Consider the following 19,021-nt stretch of genomic DNA (forward strand, 5'->3'; position numbering starts at 1 on the left):
TTTACACCATCATTAATGCTTTCTCTTTTGTTATGTTTTGGGTTTTTTTGTAAAGATTTACTTCCATTACAGCAACATGCAGTAAAAGGTCTTAGAAATATTGCCAAAAATATTCAAAGAAGTGACAGCTGATTGGAAAAGGATAATGGAATTTTACTAGAAACATCAGTTTGGGAAACTGTCATTCATTATATTATAGTACTCCCTACTCAGACCTTTACAGGAAAAAAATCAGAGAGAAGAGGTTGCTGATGTTTTTCTGTACTACTACTAAAATCTGGAAATCTCAACAGTAGGATGTCTGATTTCTATTGCTGCACCATTCTAATCATGGTGGTAATCGTGTTTCACTCTCCTAGTGGCTTATCCTTCCATCAAATGTCTAGAAATTGAGGCCTTCAGGGCTGCCCTACATCCCCCACAGAGTAAACACATCCATTTGAACATCTTATTGTTCTCATTTCCTTCCCAGTAGGAATGTTCTACGGAATATATCACAAACAGCACCTTTTTGGTGATTGTGAAAGATGGTCCCAGGAGTTTCTGAGAAGCTTGTGGGAAAATCCATGAAGTAGGATTCCCCTGTGGATAAGGGAAATTGCTTCACTCACAAAATAGCAAAAGTTGGAAGGGAGCTCTGGAGGTTATTGCAGTGTCTAGAATGTCCTTATCTGCTCATGACAACAAGAAAAAGCTCAAAGCAAGGTCAGGCAGGATCTGTTGACCATGTTCAGTTGGGTTCAGCATATGTTTGCAGACATTTGTTACTAGAAGGGTTATGAATATAAGACATCTAATTTAATACAGTTACCTGACCAATCCTTCCAAAAGAGAAAATATCCATTTATGTGCTTTTGGAACATATACTAACACTAAATACATTCAATAGTTGCTCGGTTTCGTAGGCAGTTTTTGGCTTTTGTCCCCTTGCTTATACTAAGGGTAAAAACATTCTCATGCAGTTGAAGGCTGTAGCCTGGCTTAATTTCTCACTGACAACCTACAATATAGCATTTTTGCCTTATTTGTTGAGGCATGAGAGTACTAAGCACTGGATTTAACAGTGAATTGGGGCATTTTACTGAAAGGAAACAATTCTATATTGGTAATTTCATTAATGTGAAACGTGTGTTTAAGCTCAAGGCCTGGGACATTTTGTCTTACTGTCCAGAGCACAATAAACACCACAAATTCAACCCTATTATGCTTCCCTTCCAGAACAAAACCCCCATTCATGAACATGCAATTTACAGTGACTAGCTGTCTGAGGGTGTTGCTTTTGACTTCAGAGAACAATTACTTGGTAAATTATAAGCAATATAGATTCTGTTTAGGAATTAAAGGATTAAGTGAACACCCACTAGATGGTGTTCAATTACTGCATGGGGTGACTGAGCAAGTTACACCTCCTATTCACCTCTGCAGCAGACTTTTCTGGAAGAAACAACAAATACATTTGCATTAGAGGACAAAAAGGAGATGAAATAATTCTCTTAACTAAAAATTTGGAAAGGCTCTAATAAATTATTTACCATCTGTGCTGAATGTCAATAAGAGGAACTTCGAAAAGATATGACGAATACAAGGAAAAGAAAGCACGCAAGGTTGTTTTGGGTCCACTTGACACTAGTTCACAGTTTTACTCCAAAACCTTGTATTTTTACACTTGATGATATTTTCCATCTGTTCTCCACCTTCTCAAATTCTGTTGATGTCATCCACTGAAAGATATGGGTTCATAAACACTCACCAAGGAAGCACATCCATTTTGCAATTAGTTTTATTTAAAGGATGAACTGAATTATTGGATGACTACTCTAGCAGAACCTAATGCATCACTTTCTTTTTCAGCAGAAGCTTAATAATTGCAACTAATCCCCATTAATGTTAGTAAATCAGCTTAAGGAAGGAGAGGGGGAAAAAAAAGAATAATAAAATAAAACTGCTATTGTAGCACTTCAGATGTTTAAGATTCCTGGGGATGACAAGGATGATAGTGATAAAAGGAACTGCTATTTGGAGCTGACTTAAGATAATACTGTCATTGCAGAATTTCCAGAAAGAATATTTTCCTTTATAAGGCTCTGAAGTGCAACCTTACATTAAAATTTTAGGAAGGCCATTTTAGTGTAGATGACACCCCAGTGATGACATTAGTTTTTCCAACTGCTGTTATGGAAAGATAAGGACATACTAATAACCACATTTAGGAATTTTCATACAGAAGACACTGTACTGCTTGGAGCATTTACTGATCCTGCACAGACCTACTTCACTATTTCCATAGCTCTCCAGGTTCAAGCACTATTGCAGTCTCTACTCTTTCTTTCCTTCTTCCTTCTCTTGTTTATTTCGAGTTCCTTTCAGTCAGCGACTTGCTTTCCTTCAGTCGAGGATCCACATCATTCTCACTTTATCTTTAAATTAGCCTAGAGTTTCTTTCCATTTCTAAGATTAGCTCATTCTGTTATTAGCACACAGAGAAGCTCTAAGCAAAGCAGTAACAGCCCCTGCTGAGTCTGACTTGTTTATACATCATTAACATCTGCCACATAGCAATTAACAGATGTTTGGAAAGCTTTCCTACAGCAGGGGCTCCAAGGGTATGTAAATAATAACAGGATGCTCCTGTTTTTTAAGCTATGAAAGGTTTAACCTATTTTTGCCATGCAAAAAGCTCAATGAAGAGATTTTGTTAGGTTTTATTATTTTCTCAGAACAGCAGAAGACAGTTACATAAAAGTAATTTAAAACATTGCCTTTATTCAGTAGACAAGGTGGTAATGGGAAGAGATGCAGGATCAAGAAAAGTCTAAGAACTCCCCTAAAACTGGAAAGAATTAAAGTTAAGAGAAATCAGAAAAGCTTAAAAAGCAGTGTTAATCATACCTTATTGCACTGGTCAAAACAGCCTGGTCAATCTGCAACTTAAATTAATGCTGCTAATAGTATGTTTAAAAATTATTGACATGATGTTCGTCAGCCTTCTATAGCAGTAGAAACAAAAAGTCTTGTGCACCAACTAGAGCACCTCCTCTACAAAAGAATGAACTTTGTAGGCTGAATAAGAAAAGATAAGCCACCACTTGACCCTTTGACTTCAAACTCCTCACATGATAAAGAAAAAAAAATCTGTCAGAAAAAATACCTAGGCAAAGAAGATCATGAGTTTCTTTCAGAATATGTTGTTCTTTTCTAGAACTGTTTTATTTCCTCAGAAAAAAACCTTTTCTCCCTCTGAATTCAAATAATTTGATGAAGCAAACCTCTGAAACACATTTGGCTTTACCCTGGCTTTTATTTTACAGTCAGATTTTCTGAAGAATTCTGACCATATTAAGCACCAGAGGAAACACTGTAATAGGTCAAGATAGAAATAGAATAGAAATACTTATTCAGTAAATACAATTAAGAGGGCAAATCCAAATGCAGAAGTACACTTTACATCAAAATTCCCACTTAAAAATTCTCATTTAACTTGCAGCAGCCTTCAGTATACTGGGCTTCCGTGTTCACCTCTTTCAATTATTCTTGTGTTGTCTCTTTCCTGCCATTCTCAGCTTCTCTGACAAAACTAGTTTTTCCTCCAAGAGCAACTGTAGACTGAAAAAATGAACATTCTTTTCCTTTCCCTGAGCAAAAGTATACCTAACCTGGGGGCATTGAGCCCTTGGCTGTACATGACCTCCTAAGAGGAGGTTCTTTGCTAGATCTATCTTTTTCTGTTTTAATCACAATACAAGGATTATGTCAAAAAATTCCACACCTAAGGATGCAAAAAAGAATTTGCTCTACCTCCGTATCCTCAGCTTGGCAGACAGATGGAGGTACAAATGAGGACCAAAGCACCTCTGGTGCTGGAAGCTGTTCTGCACATAGTGACTGCGAGTGGAGCACAGGCTAGAAGCATTTCAGCATTTTGCTCAAGGGAGCATTGCTTTGAACCATTTTTCTCTTTAACTAAAGCTGTAGTCTGACATTCAGAAATTTCAGCAACAATCTTAATTTAAGAAGTTCCTGATCTCCATCCTTGTTCCATTCCTTAGACCACAGTGATTGCTAGTGGATTGTGCCGTGAGCCAGGGAACGATGCTAGCTTTACACAGATAGATCAGACTTAGAAGAGCATGGAATAAAGATACCTACCTATACTCCTCATCCAGACAGAGGAGATAAAAATAAACTCAGGTTTGCTAACCTAACACAACCAGTGCTGAGTGGTAGCTTAATTACTTATAATAAGAAGGAAGGAGGGAGGGAAGGAGGAAGGATTCCAGGAAAGAAAGACAGAAAGAAAGAAAGAAAGTCAGAAAGACAGAAAGAAAGACAGAAAGAAAGACAGAAAGAAAGAAAGACAGAAAGAAAGAAAGACAGAAAGAAAGAAAGACAGAAAGAAAGAAAAGAAAGAAAAGAAAGAAAGAAAGAAAGAAAGAAAGAAAAGAAAGAAAGAAAGAAAAGAAAGAAAGAAAAGAAAGAAAGAAAAGAAAGAAAGAAAAGAAAGAAAGAAAAGAAAGAAAGAAAAGAAAGAAAGAAAAGAAAGAAAAGAAAATCCACTATTTTAAGAAATGGGAAATGTTAGCATATGAGCAAGAGGGTTTCTACAGACAGCGACTACTTATAGGGTGGATATCAGCAGAGTTTTTAAGCAACAGAGATAATGTGTCACTGTTTTCCAATATAACCAGTGTTTAAAAATTATTTTGAGTATGAAAAAATGTACAAGGTCTGCATTTTAAGTTTGTTTTATTTTAAACTGCTGAAATAGGAGCTTACTTACAGAACATATATGATAAATTTTGAAACACTTAGCTATGAAACCTTAAAGACAAGTACTAAGCTATGAAGTATTCCCTTAAAAGAGGATACAAATCCATAAAAATACTTTACGAGATATTACATATTAACTTAGGTGAGCAGTGGCAATAAATATGAGTGTTCTTACAATGGTTTGACTAAGCAGATATCCTTTGTCCTTTTTACAGAAATACTGGACATAAAGAATAACAACTGTCCTCTTGAAATGAGCATTTATTTTAGCTGCAGAGGAAAGAGACTGAAATGACAAACGAATCAAATTTTAAGTGGGCTTTTTATAATTCTTACAGTTGGTACAAACGAAAAGCAAACAACAGTAAGCTTTTTGCTAGTGAAAGTGTAGAGCAATTTATGTTGCCCAGTGTACTTTTAAAATGACCATACTGGTTTAAAAGACCCGCTCACTTTTTCAGCAGTAGAGACTGCCTTTACCACCATACATCTGGCAAAAAATGTTTCTCCTTAGCCAGTTCAAAGAAAGACAGAGAAGCAGACTAAATTTTTGAGCATTAGATTTTATAGTTTCTCCCAAGAAACTGGCAGCGAAACAGAAGGAAGCTCTCACATCCTATGTCACCAACAAATCCACAGAAAAGGAATAAACGCTATTGTCAGGGTGAGGGTGACACACAAACACATGCACACCCCTTCCCCAGAAGAAACAAAAATGAAAAAAAAAACACCCAACATTTGGAGAGGAACAGAAAAGGAGAAAAGTCTTCTGTTTTCTGGAACTGGAAGTTTCTCTAGTGGGGTAGATGACTTACTACGTGCTTGCCAATACCAATGAGTAGCAAGATTTCACTGTCTCAGTAGTTCCAAAAGTATTAGAGGTATTGGCACAAAGGACACACATTCATGACTTGAAAAGAAGGCTGGTGCCTGGGAAAACGAGCCTCATTGTTCTGAAGACTTCAAACATCAGTCCTGAAAGACAACTGGAATAAACTGAGTAACATCAAAAGGTAGCTGACTTGGCCACGTCTTCTATTTAAATTCCATGCAAGGAGCCCATTTAAAAATTTTTATTAAGCCAAATATGACTGCAGCTCTTGGTGAAAAAAGTCCCGGGGCATTGAAATTTTATGTATACTGATCAGCTGAAAAGAGCAGCTAGAAAAACCAAGAATGGCCAGGTAGGATGGATTTGGACCTACTAGCAATGCTGAACTACTTTTTATCTGGTAACAACCAGGGCAGGACTTGTTAGAAAATGTAGGGGTTTTATTGTTAGCTGTGTCTGTAAAATCCTTTAACTTTCAGGCTTTTCCAGGTCTGAGCGGAAAGATATTTTAAAAAAGATGTAGCCAGCAGAATGACCAGGTGCCTGCCAGCAATATGGATGATGGTGTGATGACCTGAGCTCTCTGAGGGACTGGACAACACTGGATGACTGATTTGATTACTAAAAAAATTGTCTCTTGTCTGCATTCCCCTCTGCAGTAAGGAAGCTGGTATCCCAGGGGAGGGCACTGCCATATAAGCAGGTGGCTCTAACAAGAGGAACCTGTGTGTTTTACAGATGGAAAAAAATAAAAAGTCTTTGAACTCAGTATTTGTTTCACAGCAGACGAGGAAGGCTACTGAGCACAATCGGTGCTATAACCCACTGCAGGTGCAAGGCTGGGGAGTGAAAAAACAAAGCATAACCTGGCCAGTTTCTCCCTTAGGGAATCGGTGCCAGTGTTTTCCAAACTGGGAGCAATGGAACTTCTCAAAGGTGCCCCTGGAGATGCCAGCTGTTTGGCAAGTAAGGATAGCTCCTCTCACCTACCAAAGCAGGCTGCACACCTTGCCAGCTACTACTGCCTAGAAGCAAACCGATTGATGTTTTGCGGTTCCACCCTAGGCATTTTTTAAAAACTCACAATGTAACATTTCTTATGAAAACAAGCAGGGTAAAAATAGTCTGTATCAAAGTTACTCAAAAAAGGATAAATCATATGACTAATACAATAAATGTCCAGCACTGGCCTAAGGAAAAGCATGGAACCATCAGTACCAAAAGAGTTACAAACAACTGAAAATATGAGGCTAGAATGCGTGCTAGATTTTGGCAGGAGCCTGACCTGCACTCCTGGCACCTGCTATCATCCGCCAGTGGTCTGCAGATCCTCATCAGTTCTTAAATAACTGAATGCAAGCCAAGGAATTTTAAAATCAGATTGTATTTCCTCAGTATAAACCAATACCTGTCTGTCTTGAGGACATATGTTGCAAGAAACTAAAATACACTTAAGAGTGAAAAAAATTCATTGAATCTGATTTTCACACTACATATGTTAAGACTTAATTGTCAGTTAGGCAGGATGTTTCAGAACTGATTAAGTTCCACTGAATTATTAAAAAAATACTGAAGTAATCTGTCAAAAAGCATTCAGAACCTGTGGGAGAACTAATCCCAGAGATATTTTCTGTGGTATGTTGACAGTATGTTATAAAAGTAGTTGAAACAGTGTGTGGTGTTCTAAAAGAACAAAAAAATCTTTAAAGATAGGAAAAATATTCAGAGACCAAGAATGATTGTATGAGGTCTTGAAATGTTCCCATATGCATTAAAAAAGTGACTTCTCTGTAAGGTATTTTAAATATCACATTAGCATGTCACAAAACTGGAATACTTGACTAAAGCAGAAACTGTTGCAAGACTTCTGAAATTCTAAGGCAGACGATGTTTATACAACAAGCAGACTCCTGTTATTAATAACCAGATCTTTCCATTACTTGCACTACAAGTATTCTGTATGCACACAATATATTTTCATTCATTTCAGGGAATCTGTTTTCCATTCAGATGCCATTAAATAACCAATAACTTTCACACTTTAAATAACCAAATCCTTCAAGATGTGCATTGAGACCACTTGCCTCTTGCTCAACTCTGCTGATGGCTCATTGCTTTTATTATTGGTACTATTTTTGTGCTGAGTTTGACAAAACTGCTTTCATTCATTGAGAAGCTGTAATTTGTCTTCTTGTTGAAGATTTTCAGAAGGCTAAATAGCTGGTAATGTATTTTCAAATCATCTTGCCCAGGTTTTTACCTAATCAGTAAGCTTTGCAGTCAAATGAGGTAAGAACTATCAAACTGCATCATTCTTCAGCCAGTCATCAATGCCACAAAGGGAAAAATAGGAATCAACCACAACAGAGATACAAACTCAATATAACCTTACTGCCATCTCACACAGACATACCTGCAAATATACAAATGTAATTAATACAACGTCAGTATAAATTTAAGGATTAAAAATATTTTTTCCTATTTGAAAGGAATCTAGATACAAGGTTGAACATGACTGAAGGCATGGAAATAGAACTGGAGGGAAAAATAGGACATATTTTCTCTGTGCAATGATATGCAAAAACATGCTCGTTTTTAATTGATTTTGCTCCATGGTTCCCTTTCCTCCTGCTCTCCCATCTGACCGTGCATGCTTCCTCACTGCTGCAGCTGCAAGGCTACAGTGCTGGAAGCCAGCACTCACCTAACACTTCTGCTCTCAGCGCTGCTCCCCTTCAGCTGCTTTTCAGATTCTCAACCAAACGTGCTTTTCTTACAAATGGGGGCAAAGAACTAAGTTGGTGCAGAGGCCAGTGGTTAATACACCAAAAAGAAGCCCAGCCAACAGAGCAGATTTGAATGCTGCAGACGGAAACATTGCATTTCTCCTCAAGAATCCCATCTTTGATTTTCTTTTGTAGTATTTTGTGATGTAACCATTATGAAAGTGCATTAGTGTTTATTTTGAGTTCACAACAAAACATATGTCCAGACATAAATACATATTATCAAGATCATAGGAATTCCTGCCATATTTCTAAACAAAGAACTGTTTACTGTCAAATTGGTTTTTAGATAAACACACAGCCTGTGTACGTTAGTTATCAGAGTTGACATCTAATTGATGAGGACAAAAAAAAAAAAGCAAACCCTCCCTTAATTAGCTTATTTAATTACAAACAATTAGCTGAGACACAACATTAGATCCAAAACAATATAGTATTTTATGCACAACACCAATTTTTATGTTCTACTTGGACACTTGACAGAAAGTGAAAGTAACTTACTTTGAAGACTTCGACAGGGTTGTGGTAGGTTTTCCTAATGCTTTTTGGGTGATTAAGGATAGCTGAGGATGAAAAAACCATAGCGTGGAAGACATTTTCAGCAATCAATGTTCATCTTTGCTTTTGTGTTCAGTTTCTTAATAGGAATAGCATTTTTCTTTACTCACAACCCCACTTTAAAAAGTGAGTAAACAGTGATGACTAAGAACCTTTGGCTAGAAATGGCTGATTTTGTTTCATTTTCTGAAATTCAGAAGAGGTTAATCTAATGACTTTAAACCATCATGTTACTTCTTTGGATTTATCTTCATTTTAGCTTCCATCTAGCACTGGGAAAAGGGTAATCTTTGTCGTGCATATTCAGCTTGCAGAGTTCTCTACTGTGTTTGGTGGATTTGAGCAACAAGGACCTATCTGTACTAAAAAACCACTAAACGCAGAGATAGAGAGAAAACAATTTCTTTGTTAACACATTAGAAATTTGAGAGGATTGAATTCAGTTCCCAGCTGTATCAATGGCTTCCCATACAACACTTCAATCCCTACTTCCGATATGAAGCCTCTCCATTTAGGCATGCTTCAATCTTATTCTTTGGCTCTGAATCCCAGATTTTAGATCTGACACTGATGCATGACTCACATCAGTCTGATTCATTATCGTGTATGAAATTCAGGTCAAAATGAAGACACTAAAGCATCGGCACCTGAACTCCTGCCAATGGCAAAAAACTCAAGACCCAAAAATAAAAAGACTGACTCAGGTTATTCCGAAGTCCTCATCTACTGACTCCCTTTTGGCTCTCCTAACACCACTGACTGCACCAGCATTGACCTCAACTAAGGACAATGGAGAACTCAAATTTTTAGCCACCAGAGACTTGCATTGTGTCCTTTACTCAGATTCCCTCACAGCCATGACCACGCTGATGCTGTGACAGGAAGCCACACATCATATCATGTCTGCAAACACACCACAACTTTGTGCCAAGTGTGTTTGCATAGAAAGCTTAACCAACTTGAACAACTTCTCCAAGGAAACTTACAACACACTAATCCTCATGGACAAATAGGACTCTATTATGGAAATACTGCCTCTGTTACCAGAACACAGAAAAATCTCTTTTACTGCAGCTGAATGAATGAAGATGCTACAACACGTAAGATCTGAACTGAGTAGACAGAGAAGGATTGAGATCTTTATTTAGCAAGTGTCAATTGTTATCAGACAAGGTAACCTGAAGGTTTGTCTTTTACCTGGAAGAGGAACAGAATAATCTTCTCCAGAAAAAAAAAAAAGTACATAAGCACAGTTCAGATTAAATGCATTCCAAAATCTGAATTTCCTGAAGGAAGATTCTTGCAGTCCTTTTCAAAAATTAATACAGATTTTCCTGTATGTTCTGCAATAGCACATCAGAGATGGTATTTCCATGGAGCTCTAACACAGTATTGGTTGTCTAATCTGGAATATGAGCCTAAGTATGCACAACTGTTTAGACACGAATTTTACATGAAGGGTCTCTTGAAAGTGCTCCTGCATTGCAATGGAAAGTCAATGTAAAACAGCAGAATTTTATCCTTCCTGCACCTGTGATCTTGAAAGTGCTAGAATTTCTGATGCAACACAGCAAATTCACATTATTTGTATTAGATATTACTAGACATTGTGAAGCATTTTTGTATCACAATAAGAACAGTAACAGAGAACACTTTTTCACTAAACTATCATTACATCAGGTATGATGATTTACATGAACATCCCACAGATTACCCAGAAGAACTTGGCTGGTTTTGCAATGGTTTGCCACACATCCCTGTGGTAACAGTTTTAACACAAGATTACATGGCATATAACCCTGAATCCAAAATCCCCAATGATGCATTTAGTATGCACTGCACTAAGTGGTAGAAAAAAAATGCTGTCATATTAGTTTTGCGCTGGCACAAATGCTGTGCCACACTACCACATCTCATTTACTGTTCGCCACTGTCTATAAAGAGGTGGCTGCTTCCTTTCATGAAATAACTAACAGCAATAGAACTAGGCACATATTTACAGAGTAACTTGGTGTGAAGCACTGCCTCTAAAAACAAGCAAAGTTTTCTTTGGATGGTGTCTTTATTCCTTTATAGAGCTCTTTGCTTTGTCAATATGCAGAACAAAAAGTCTGTCAGGAAACTGCATTTGTTATCAGCTCATTCTCCTTACATGGTAGTACTGTAAATATTTTTCTTCATTATCACCCTGACAATAAGTAACTTTGAAGGTGTGATTTAATTAACAGGAATGCCAATATTTCACAACTTTTGCCTACTTTAAAGAAAAGGAACAGTAGAGAAACCCATGCACCAGGAAACAAATGACCAGAGGTAGTGAACTAAGATCTACCAGGCAGAGTTCAAGACCACTAAGGTTGGATGACAGCTGATACATTTGCAGTACAGTGCATCTGTTTTCCTATCTGGTAAAGTGTTCCATAATAAATCATAATTTACTGCATCTTCTGCAATCTTGTCAAAGGGCACACCTCAGATTTTTGCTTCAGTAATAAATTCCAACTGTACAGGAATTCACTTGACAATCTGCACATAACTAAAATATTTTGGTATTTTTTAGTGCTGACACCAACAACTCATCTGGTTTACATAACACCACACTTAATTTCTACTAAATTCGACTGTGGTTAAAAGCTAATAGGAGATTTCAAAGCAATTCTCCAGTGACAACCACCCATGAGCAAAAACGCTAAGGCTGGCTGGCCAAGGTCTCCTATTCTCAATTCATAACTGTTTCTCATCCCTCTTTTTGCTTGCCTTTTTCCCTTGTGGGAGTTTTTATCTCTGAATAAGGATAGATCACCTCAGCAATATTTCTTGATGTACACAACTAAACTGCTCATGAGGTTAGTTAGAAGTTTCTGAATATTGTCTGAAAAAGTACAGCAGAAACAAAACTTTAGGACAGCCCTAAGTCTTCCACATTACCATAAACAGCATCCAATTGGAAAACTCCAAGCAAATATTTTATGAAGATGAATGGTTACGGTCAGGGTACTTCAGATTTTGCTGAGGTTTGAGTTTTTTTACTTATTAGCAATTAATCAAAAATAGGTAGAGAATAACCAAATCATTACAGCTTGAAGTTCAGCATTGTAAGACTCACCATTTAAATGCAAGATCACATGTTAAAATTGCATCTAAATATGCAGTAAGTGAAGGGTATAATTTCCTAAGATAAGTGTTGTCATATCTTTTTCCTTTCTAAAGAAATTGTTCAGGGTGAAATAAAATTATTTTATTATATAACTGGAAAGCTTCCAAAATAATTGCTGCTTTGCTATTATGTTCACTATCTTGACCTACTCTGAATATACCAGGACAGACATTTGAGATAGGTCCCTTTATTTTCCTCATATGAAACTCTTCTAAACACAATGAATAAAACCACTGCCTTTAAAATACTTCAAGTGCCATATTTCTGTACTATCAAATTCTGTGTCTGCAGTCACATAAAAATGTAAAATCCCAAGCAATAGAAATCAAGACAATTGCTCACCACTGTGTTTATGCTACTGGTCAAAGAATCCATACCAGTGACAGTTAAAAAAATACTTAGGAACATTAAAGTGCCAACATTTTTCTATCAAGCATCTATGATGCTACTGCTGAAAGCCTGACCTCAATTTGAAATGCTAAATATGCATTAGAGCAAAGGTTTTTTTCTTGTCATTATTTATTATTTTCTGTTTAATGCTATTTCCTACTCATATTAGCAACTGAAAAACAACTGAAATTAACTTGGCTGCATTGCAAATAGATATCACCACATACCATTTCATAAAAAATCTGCATGTGTACTATTATACTTGGAGTAACCACTTTATATGTATGAACGGCTAGGACTGAAAAACATTTATCTCTCTAACCTCGTCTTCAGAGACAACTGTCTGAAAACCACACCTTCAAAACTGAAAGTTTCTGTATTCACTGTCTTTCAGGCAGGAAAACTCACAGTAAGTTCCCTTTTAGGTTTTTAACTAAATGACTCAAGTTTTGAGGGGGAAAAAAGTCTAACACTCATACATTAAAAACATAACAAACATACATGAAAAGTATTTTAAAAATCTCTGTGACTCTCAATGTCATAAAGCCCTTCTAAGGATTTATAATCAGCTTTGTGTAATATTAGAAGCTGTGTGTCAGCAGTGAATTCATGTATCCTTATCACCTATAGATTTTTGGCAGCTACTGGAAAACTTCTTTTATTACAGATACTTTTGTCCTATTCATTGACCACTTGCAGCTCTTTTAAACTGCTTTCTGCCCTAGGTTTTCGACAAGCTTGAATCAAAGTGCATTCTGGTCTCCTTCTTCCTCCCTGTCTCTCAAACCCTTCTACAGGACCTTGAATTCCCTTCTGGATTTCCAGTTCAATACTCCATCACTACAGCATTTGCTGATAGGTGGGCAGAGCATCCCAGGCTTTGAATGGCTTTTGCTAGACAATATGCTCTCTCAGTCAGACAACTACTAAAGATGGGATTTCTCCCTCTTTCCCTTACCAGATTAATTAACAGAGTATTTGTCCTCTAAGTGTTAATCCTCTCTGGAACCTGGAAAAACTTAACCTTTCAGAAGCAAAAATACCCAAACAAACAAAAAACAAAAACAAAACAAAAACAAAACAAAAAAAAACCAAACCAAACCAAACAAACAAAAAAAACCAACCACCCCAAAAAAACCCCAAAAAACCACCCCCCCAAAACCATAAAAAACCCCAAAAAACCCCCAAAAAACAAAAAAAACCCCCACAAAAACAAAGCCAACCAACCAAGCAAACAAAAAATATAAGAAACAAAAAAACCCCAAACCCACCAAAACAAACAAACAAACAAACAAACAAAAAACTCCAAACAAAGAAAAAAAAAACATGGGAAAATTGTAGAACTCAATTTTTTGATGAAAAAGGCACATATCATTAGAAAAATTACTGTATCATTGAAATAACAGGAGAAGATACAAAAAAAGAAGAAGCTTAAGGAATGAATTAATGAAGCCAGAAAAGCTGCAGTAAAGGACAGTGACTCATGCACATTTTATTTGTGTGCTGTTACTATCTTCTCCTCAGAAAGCACACTTTTAAAAGTACTTCTTGAAAAAGCACTCGTGATTTTGATTTGTTCTTAATTAGGTTACATAAAAATCAAAGAAGATTTAAAACCAAAAATGTAGAACTGAATTCTGGGCTCTATTATTCTATTCAACTCAATCTGTCCTGTAAGAAAAAAGGTCACAGAATTACTCACTGGTGAACTGGATAGAAGATAAAAAGGCCAGGAATGGTATGAACACTATTAGAATAGACTCATTCTGTTTTCTGTTGCATGTAAGCAATTGAGGAACTACGTACTGATCGGGCATGTAAATTATGCAGAGATGTCATCAGCAAGTCACCAGATTTCTAAATCAGCAGCCTCACTTCGTGGTGTCTGTGAGAATCCATATAGGCAACATTTAAAAACTGGCTTCTGCTGATTTATATAACATAAAGGATCTTATCCCAGGGATTTACAAATGACATCTCTACGGAAGTTTCTTTTCCTTCACAAATACATTGACAAGAATACAACTTACGTTCAACTTGATCAAACATCACTGAGAACAAGAAATCTCTTGGTGTCATGTAATATTCTCCTTCATATTCCAGTGATGCAAAATGCATGAAGCGGTGCTTTCGAAGAGACAGTCTTTCATCCACATCTGCATGAATGACATCTTCTTTCTAAAAAAGAAAAAAAGTCCGCTGCATTTGTAGACGAAAAATGTAATTAGAAAAAATCCTATACCCTATCTTGATAAACCTCAGTATTTTGTGGGCAGCCACAACAAAGAGCTACCAGCAATTAAAGCTTTTATGGCACAGTGTTAAAGAATGACATGTTTATATGATAGTCAAAGTATTTTTTGGCTTCAATTAGAGCATACTTTAACAACACAGGCAAGCCAAATCAATGGCTGGATGTCACCAAAGACTGCTCCTGCTTCCCACTCCCCTGCTCTTGGCTATGTGGTCCTGCACCTCCTTGTTTGCCAGCTCTGCTACTTGTTGGGCTCGTGCTGAGCCAAATTCAGCTCGCTAATTCAACAAAAAACCTAAACCCACCAGACAGTAAATAAGACAGTAAATTCACCAAGTTAATGGCTGGCTCAGCAAAGGCTGAAATGTGTTGCATATGCATGCAAATGACCCATTCCTGAAGATAATTACTGAATTGTGGAGCAACTCGTAAGATGGTAGAATAATGATGCTTAACTATGGGCCTGTCTTTTAGAGAAGTCAGGAAAATGGGAAAAGCAATGAAAACAGTAGCAAAAGAGTCAGAGATCATACCACCAAACCCAAAGATTCAACTAATCAAGCAAACAAAAATCTCCAACTTCACCCTCTCCTCATAAATACTGGGAGATGCAGGATCAAAATCATATGAGTTGACAATACTCTGATGAGTAGCACCAGCACCCACTGTCAGTAAAAGAGGACACAGACCCAGTGAAACAGGTATTTACACTTCAGGATTTCAGAGACGGTAAGTGACAACAGGAAAATGAAAAAACTCTAAAGTTCAGAACACACACTGTGTGTATTTGAACATTAATCATGGAACAATTACCATCATATATTGTATTATACACTACTGCATTTCTAAATAGAAAGCTATAACTTGCCATTTAATCCCATACCTTGCACCCCTCTGCTAGCATTAAGGATTTGTTAAAATATTTCATTGAATGATAGGCTAGAAGCACCTGTTACAGTCAATTTTAGCTTTCCCTTGTAGCATGTTTGTTTGTCTGAAACCTCAGGTTTTGATGAAGGGTGAGAGGGAACCAGGAACCAACAACAACAACAACAAAACCCAAAATACTCAGAATTTAGATTTAAAACAGTAATATTCTGATATGCAGGGAAAATACGGGCTACCTCTAAGTGTCTGAAGCCAAGACTTGTTTTGGTTTAGACAGAAATGCTTTAAGCTTCTTCAGTATAGAGCTTTATCATGGCCTACAACACAAGTGCACTGCTGCTGTTCAGACCCGCCTGTTCTGGAAAATACTGCTTAAAAACAAATCCAATGTAGCAACAAATGTGGCTTTATACATTTTAAAACTTTAGGGGACAAGCGACTCTATAATTGCTTAGTTAACAAGACTCAACAAACACTGTAAATCTCAAATGAATATTTCATGGTTGCTGGATATTAACATGCTGCATTCTTATTAAAATCATATCCTTCTCACAGTAACATAAGCAATTTTTCCCCAACGGCAAATTTAAAAAAAAAGTGGAAAATGGTTTCACAGTTGTCCTTTAACCAAAATTTATGTAATGAAGAGCAATCTTCCTGCATAAATGCAAAATTTAAAAGTTTAGACAAGAAGTAAAAAGCGAATTCTACAATATGTTCAAACCAACTGGATTTTCAAGTTTCTTAAGTCTTGCAGTATTTATCTGAACTCTTGTCTAAAGCTAAATTTGTTACTGATAGCAGAATACTGAATTTCAGCAATCCACAATTTTAACTGAAATACCTAGGTACCAGTTTTGGTCACCACCATATAAGAAAGATATTAAGCTGTAGAGAGAGTATCCAAAGGAGGGCAACAAACATGGAGAAGGGCCTTGAGAAAAAGTCGTATGTGGAGTAGCTGAGGTCACTTTGTGTGTTCAGCCTGGAGATGAGGAGACTGAGAGGAGACCCCACTGCAGTCTGTAACTTCCTTGTGAGGGGAAGCAGAGGGGCAGATGATGCCTTAAGTGCTTAGAACAGAGGCCAGACACTTCCATATTTCCCAGATTCTGTACTACATTAGTATATAACTCTGAACTTAATATAAAGTGTTAGCAAGTTCTCTTCACAGTTTAGTTAGACAAAACAAGGCATCACAGGCACTGATCTCTGCTCTGTGGTGACAGTGACAGGACCTGAGGGAATGGACTGAAGCTGTGTCAGGGGAGGTTTAGGTTGGATATCAGGAAAAGGTTCTTCACCCAGAGGGTGTTTAGGCACTGGAACAGGCTCCCTGGAGAAGTGGTGACAACAGCAAGCTGACAGTTCAAGGAGCATTTGGACAGTGTGCTCAGGCATAGTGAGGTTCTTGGGGTGTTCTGTGCAGGAGTTGGACTTGATGATCATGATGGGTCCCTTCAAACTCAGCATATCTGTGATTCTGTGTTTACATGTGCACATATTAACTCTGAAGAGGGCCTTGTATTTGGAAAGGAACCTATTCCCATCAGAATTACAATAACATGTGATTATGGACTCATCATACCCCTTTATTTTTGTGAAACTAGCATCCCTTATTGGCAAAACAGCCTTGGCTAACTCCTTATGAACTTCAGCTTCAAAACTAGCACAAATGAGGACAAAACAGGATGAAATAAATCAGCTGTGCCATCTCCTATATTTTTTTCCCCTAAGCTTTTGCAAAACTCCTGACATCCTGTCACTCTTAAAGAAATTCATCATCTGCAAAGAGCACCCTTCAGGACATGAGCATGAGCTCAGCTAGAGCAGCTACCACCTCATTTAAAAGCTGTATCCCTCCCTCTCATTCACTATTATTTTCTTCACCAATACATATCTCTCCAAGTCTTCAATCTGCAGGGATGCCAGACCCACCAAAGACAGCTGGTAAAGGATGGAAATACATAGGAGGAAGTAGAAAGCTCTTGTTTTTTGAAAAAAAAAACCCAAGCTTATAAGCATAACTCCCATTTGTTCTTAGCAGAGACAAATGTCTGAATAACTATTCTAATCATTATTCCAAGTGGCTAACCAAAGATTAAATAAAAAAAATGTTTTGAAGAAAAGGCTGATTCAATCACTTAAAATTAAGACTGATCTTCTTTTGAAGTACCAATCTAAAGAGTGCAGATGGGAGCAAGGTCTCTCTCCACAATTCAGTATCATTCCCACTTCAATTAAATCATGACTACTTTCCAAGCAGTTTTTCCTGAGTCATCCAATGAGTCCTTCAGATAAAAATGATTTGACATTCCTGACATTTTTAAAAACACTGCGAAAGCTCATTTCGCTCATAAAAATGCATGCATCAAGCAAAAAGCAGTTTTCCTCTTTAATTCTATTCCACAAAATGAGTTTCAAGTAAAGACAGGTATACTGTAAGAAATAATTATATATTTAAGGCTGAACCTCAGATATTAAGGTATCTGTAATCTAACACCTCAGCAGTATCCAACAGTGCAAACTCAAGACAAGCTGGATACAAAAATTCAAATTCCAGAGGCACAATGGGTGAGAAGAATCTATTACTATTACCACAAGACTTGTAAGCATAGTTTAAAATAACTCTGGGATTGACTTGGGCTTATTTCTGAGTCTAACAGTGCCCTGTAAGAGAAATCAAACCACAAAGAGCTACGTGGCATTAACAGTAAGGCTTGGGCTGAAATTCCACTCCCAGCTCGTTCTTCTGCGCGTGGGTCCAGACCAGTGGCTGTTCCAACGTGCTCCACAGCACCCCCACCACCAAGAGAACTGAGAATGAAATTTCAGCTTTAACTTGGAATTTAGCTGCCTTTGTGGTTTTATGTCCAGCCTCCAGTGCCAATTTCAGAATGTGCATGGTAAAGCTGTGATAGCTGATGGTAAATCAGAATTGAATGACATGAAAAGGGCTCCAGGAGGATGCCGTGCAGTTGACATGGCAGCATCAGCATGAGCTGACCAGCCACTGGCATCACCAAAGACTGTGGTTTCCTTCCTGGCTTCCTGCAGCAACATTACTTCATACAATTAATTTTCACATTGATATAATAAATCTGTTTATTATTCAGTCTCCTAATTTTATGATGCTATTAAAGAATTCATTGTGTTCGATCTTTGGCTTTTTGTTGTTTTTTTTTTTTTTTCTTTTCTGGCATGCAAAATAGCAAGCTTAAGTCAAAGAAACCCCTTATATTAACTATAGCTTTGAATTTTTAAAAAAATAAATAAAAATGAAGGGTTGCATAAATAAAACTTTGATGATCCTTACCTGTGTTTTTAGTAAGACTGCTCATTGCCGTGATGTGCTTTTTGGTAACGCTAATTCTGTATCCATTAAAGGG

At 37.2% G+C, this 19,021-nt stretch overlaps 1 protein-coding gene across 1 annotated transcript in view; it reads right to left on the reverse strand.

The window, feature by feature from the left end:
- The window catches only part of MICU2 (mitochondrial calcium uptake 2), a 137,528-nt gene that overhangs the window by 48,761 nt on the left and 69,746 nt on the right, over positions 1-19,021 (reverse strand). Inside the window, exon 2 of the mRNA XM_062487598.1 lies at positions 14,521-14,668. Coding sequence (XP_062343582.1) covers positions 14,521-14,608 — 88 coding nt within the window. The 5' untranslated portion in view covers positions 14,609-14,668. The remainder of the gene's footprint in view (positions 1-14,520; positions 14,669-19,021) is intronic.

Source organism: Cinclus cinclus, chromosome 2 (assembly GCF_963662255.1).
Source record: "Cinclus cinclus chromosome 2, bCinCin1.1, whole genome shotgun sequence".
Classification (NCBI taxonomy): Eukaryota; Metazoa; Chordata; class Aves; order Passeriformes; family Cinclidae; genus Cinclus; species Cinclus cinclus.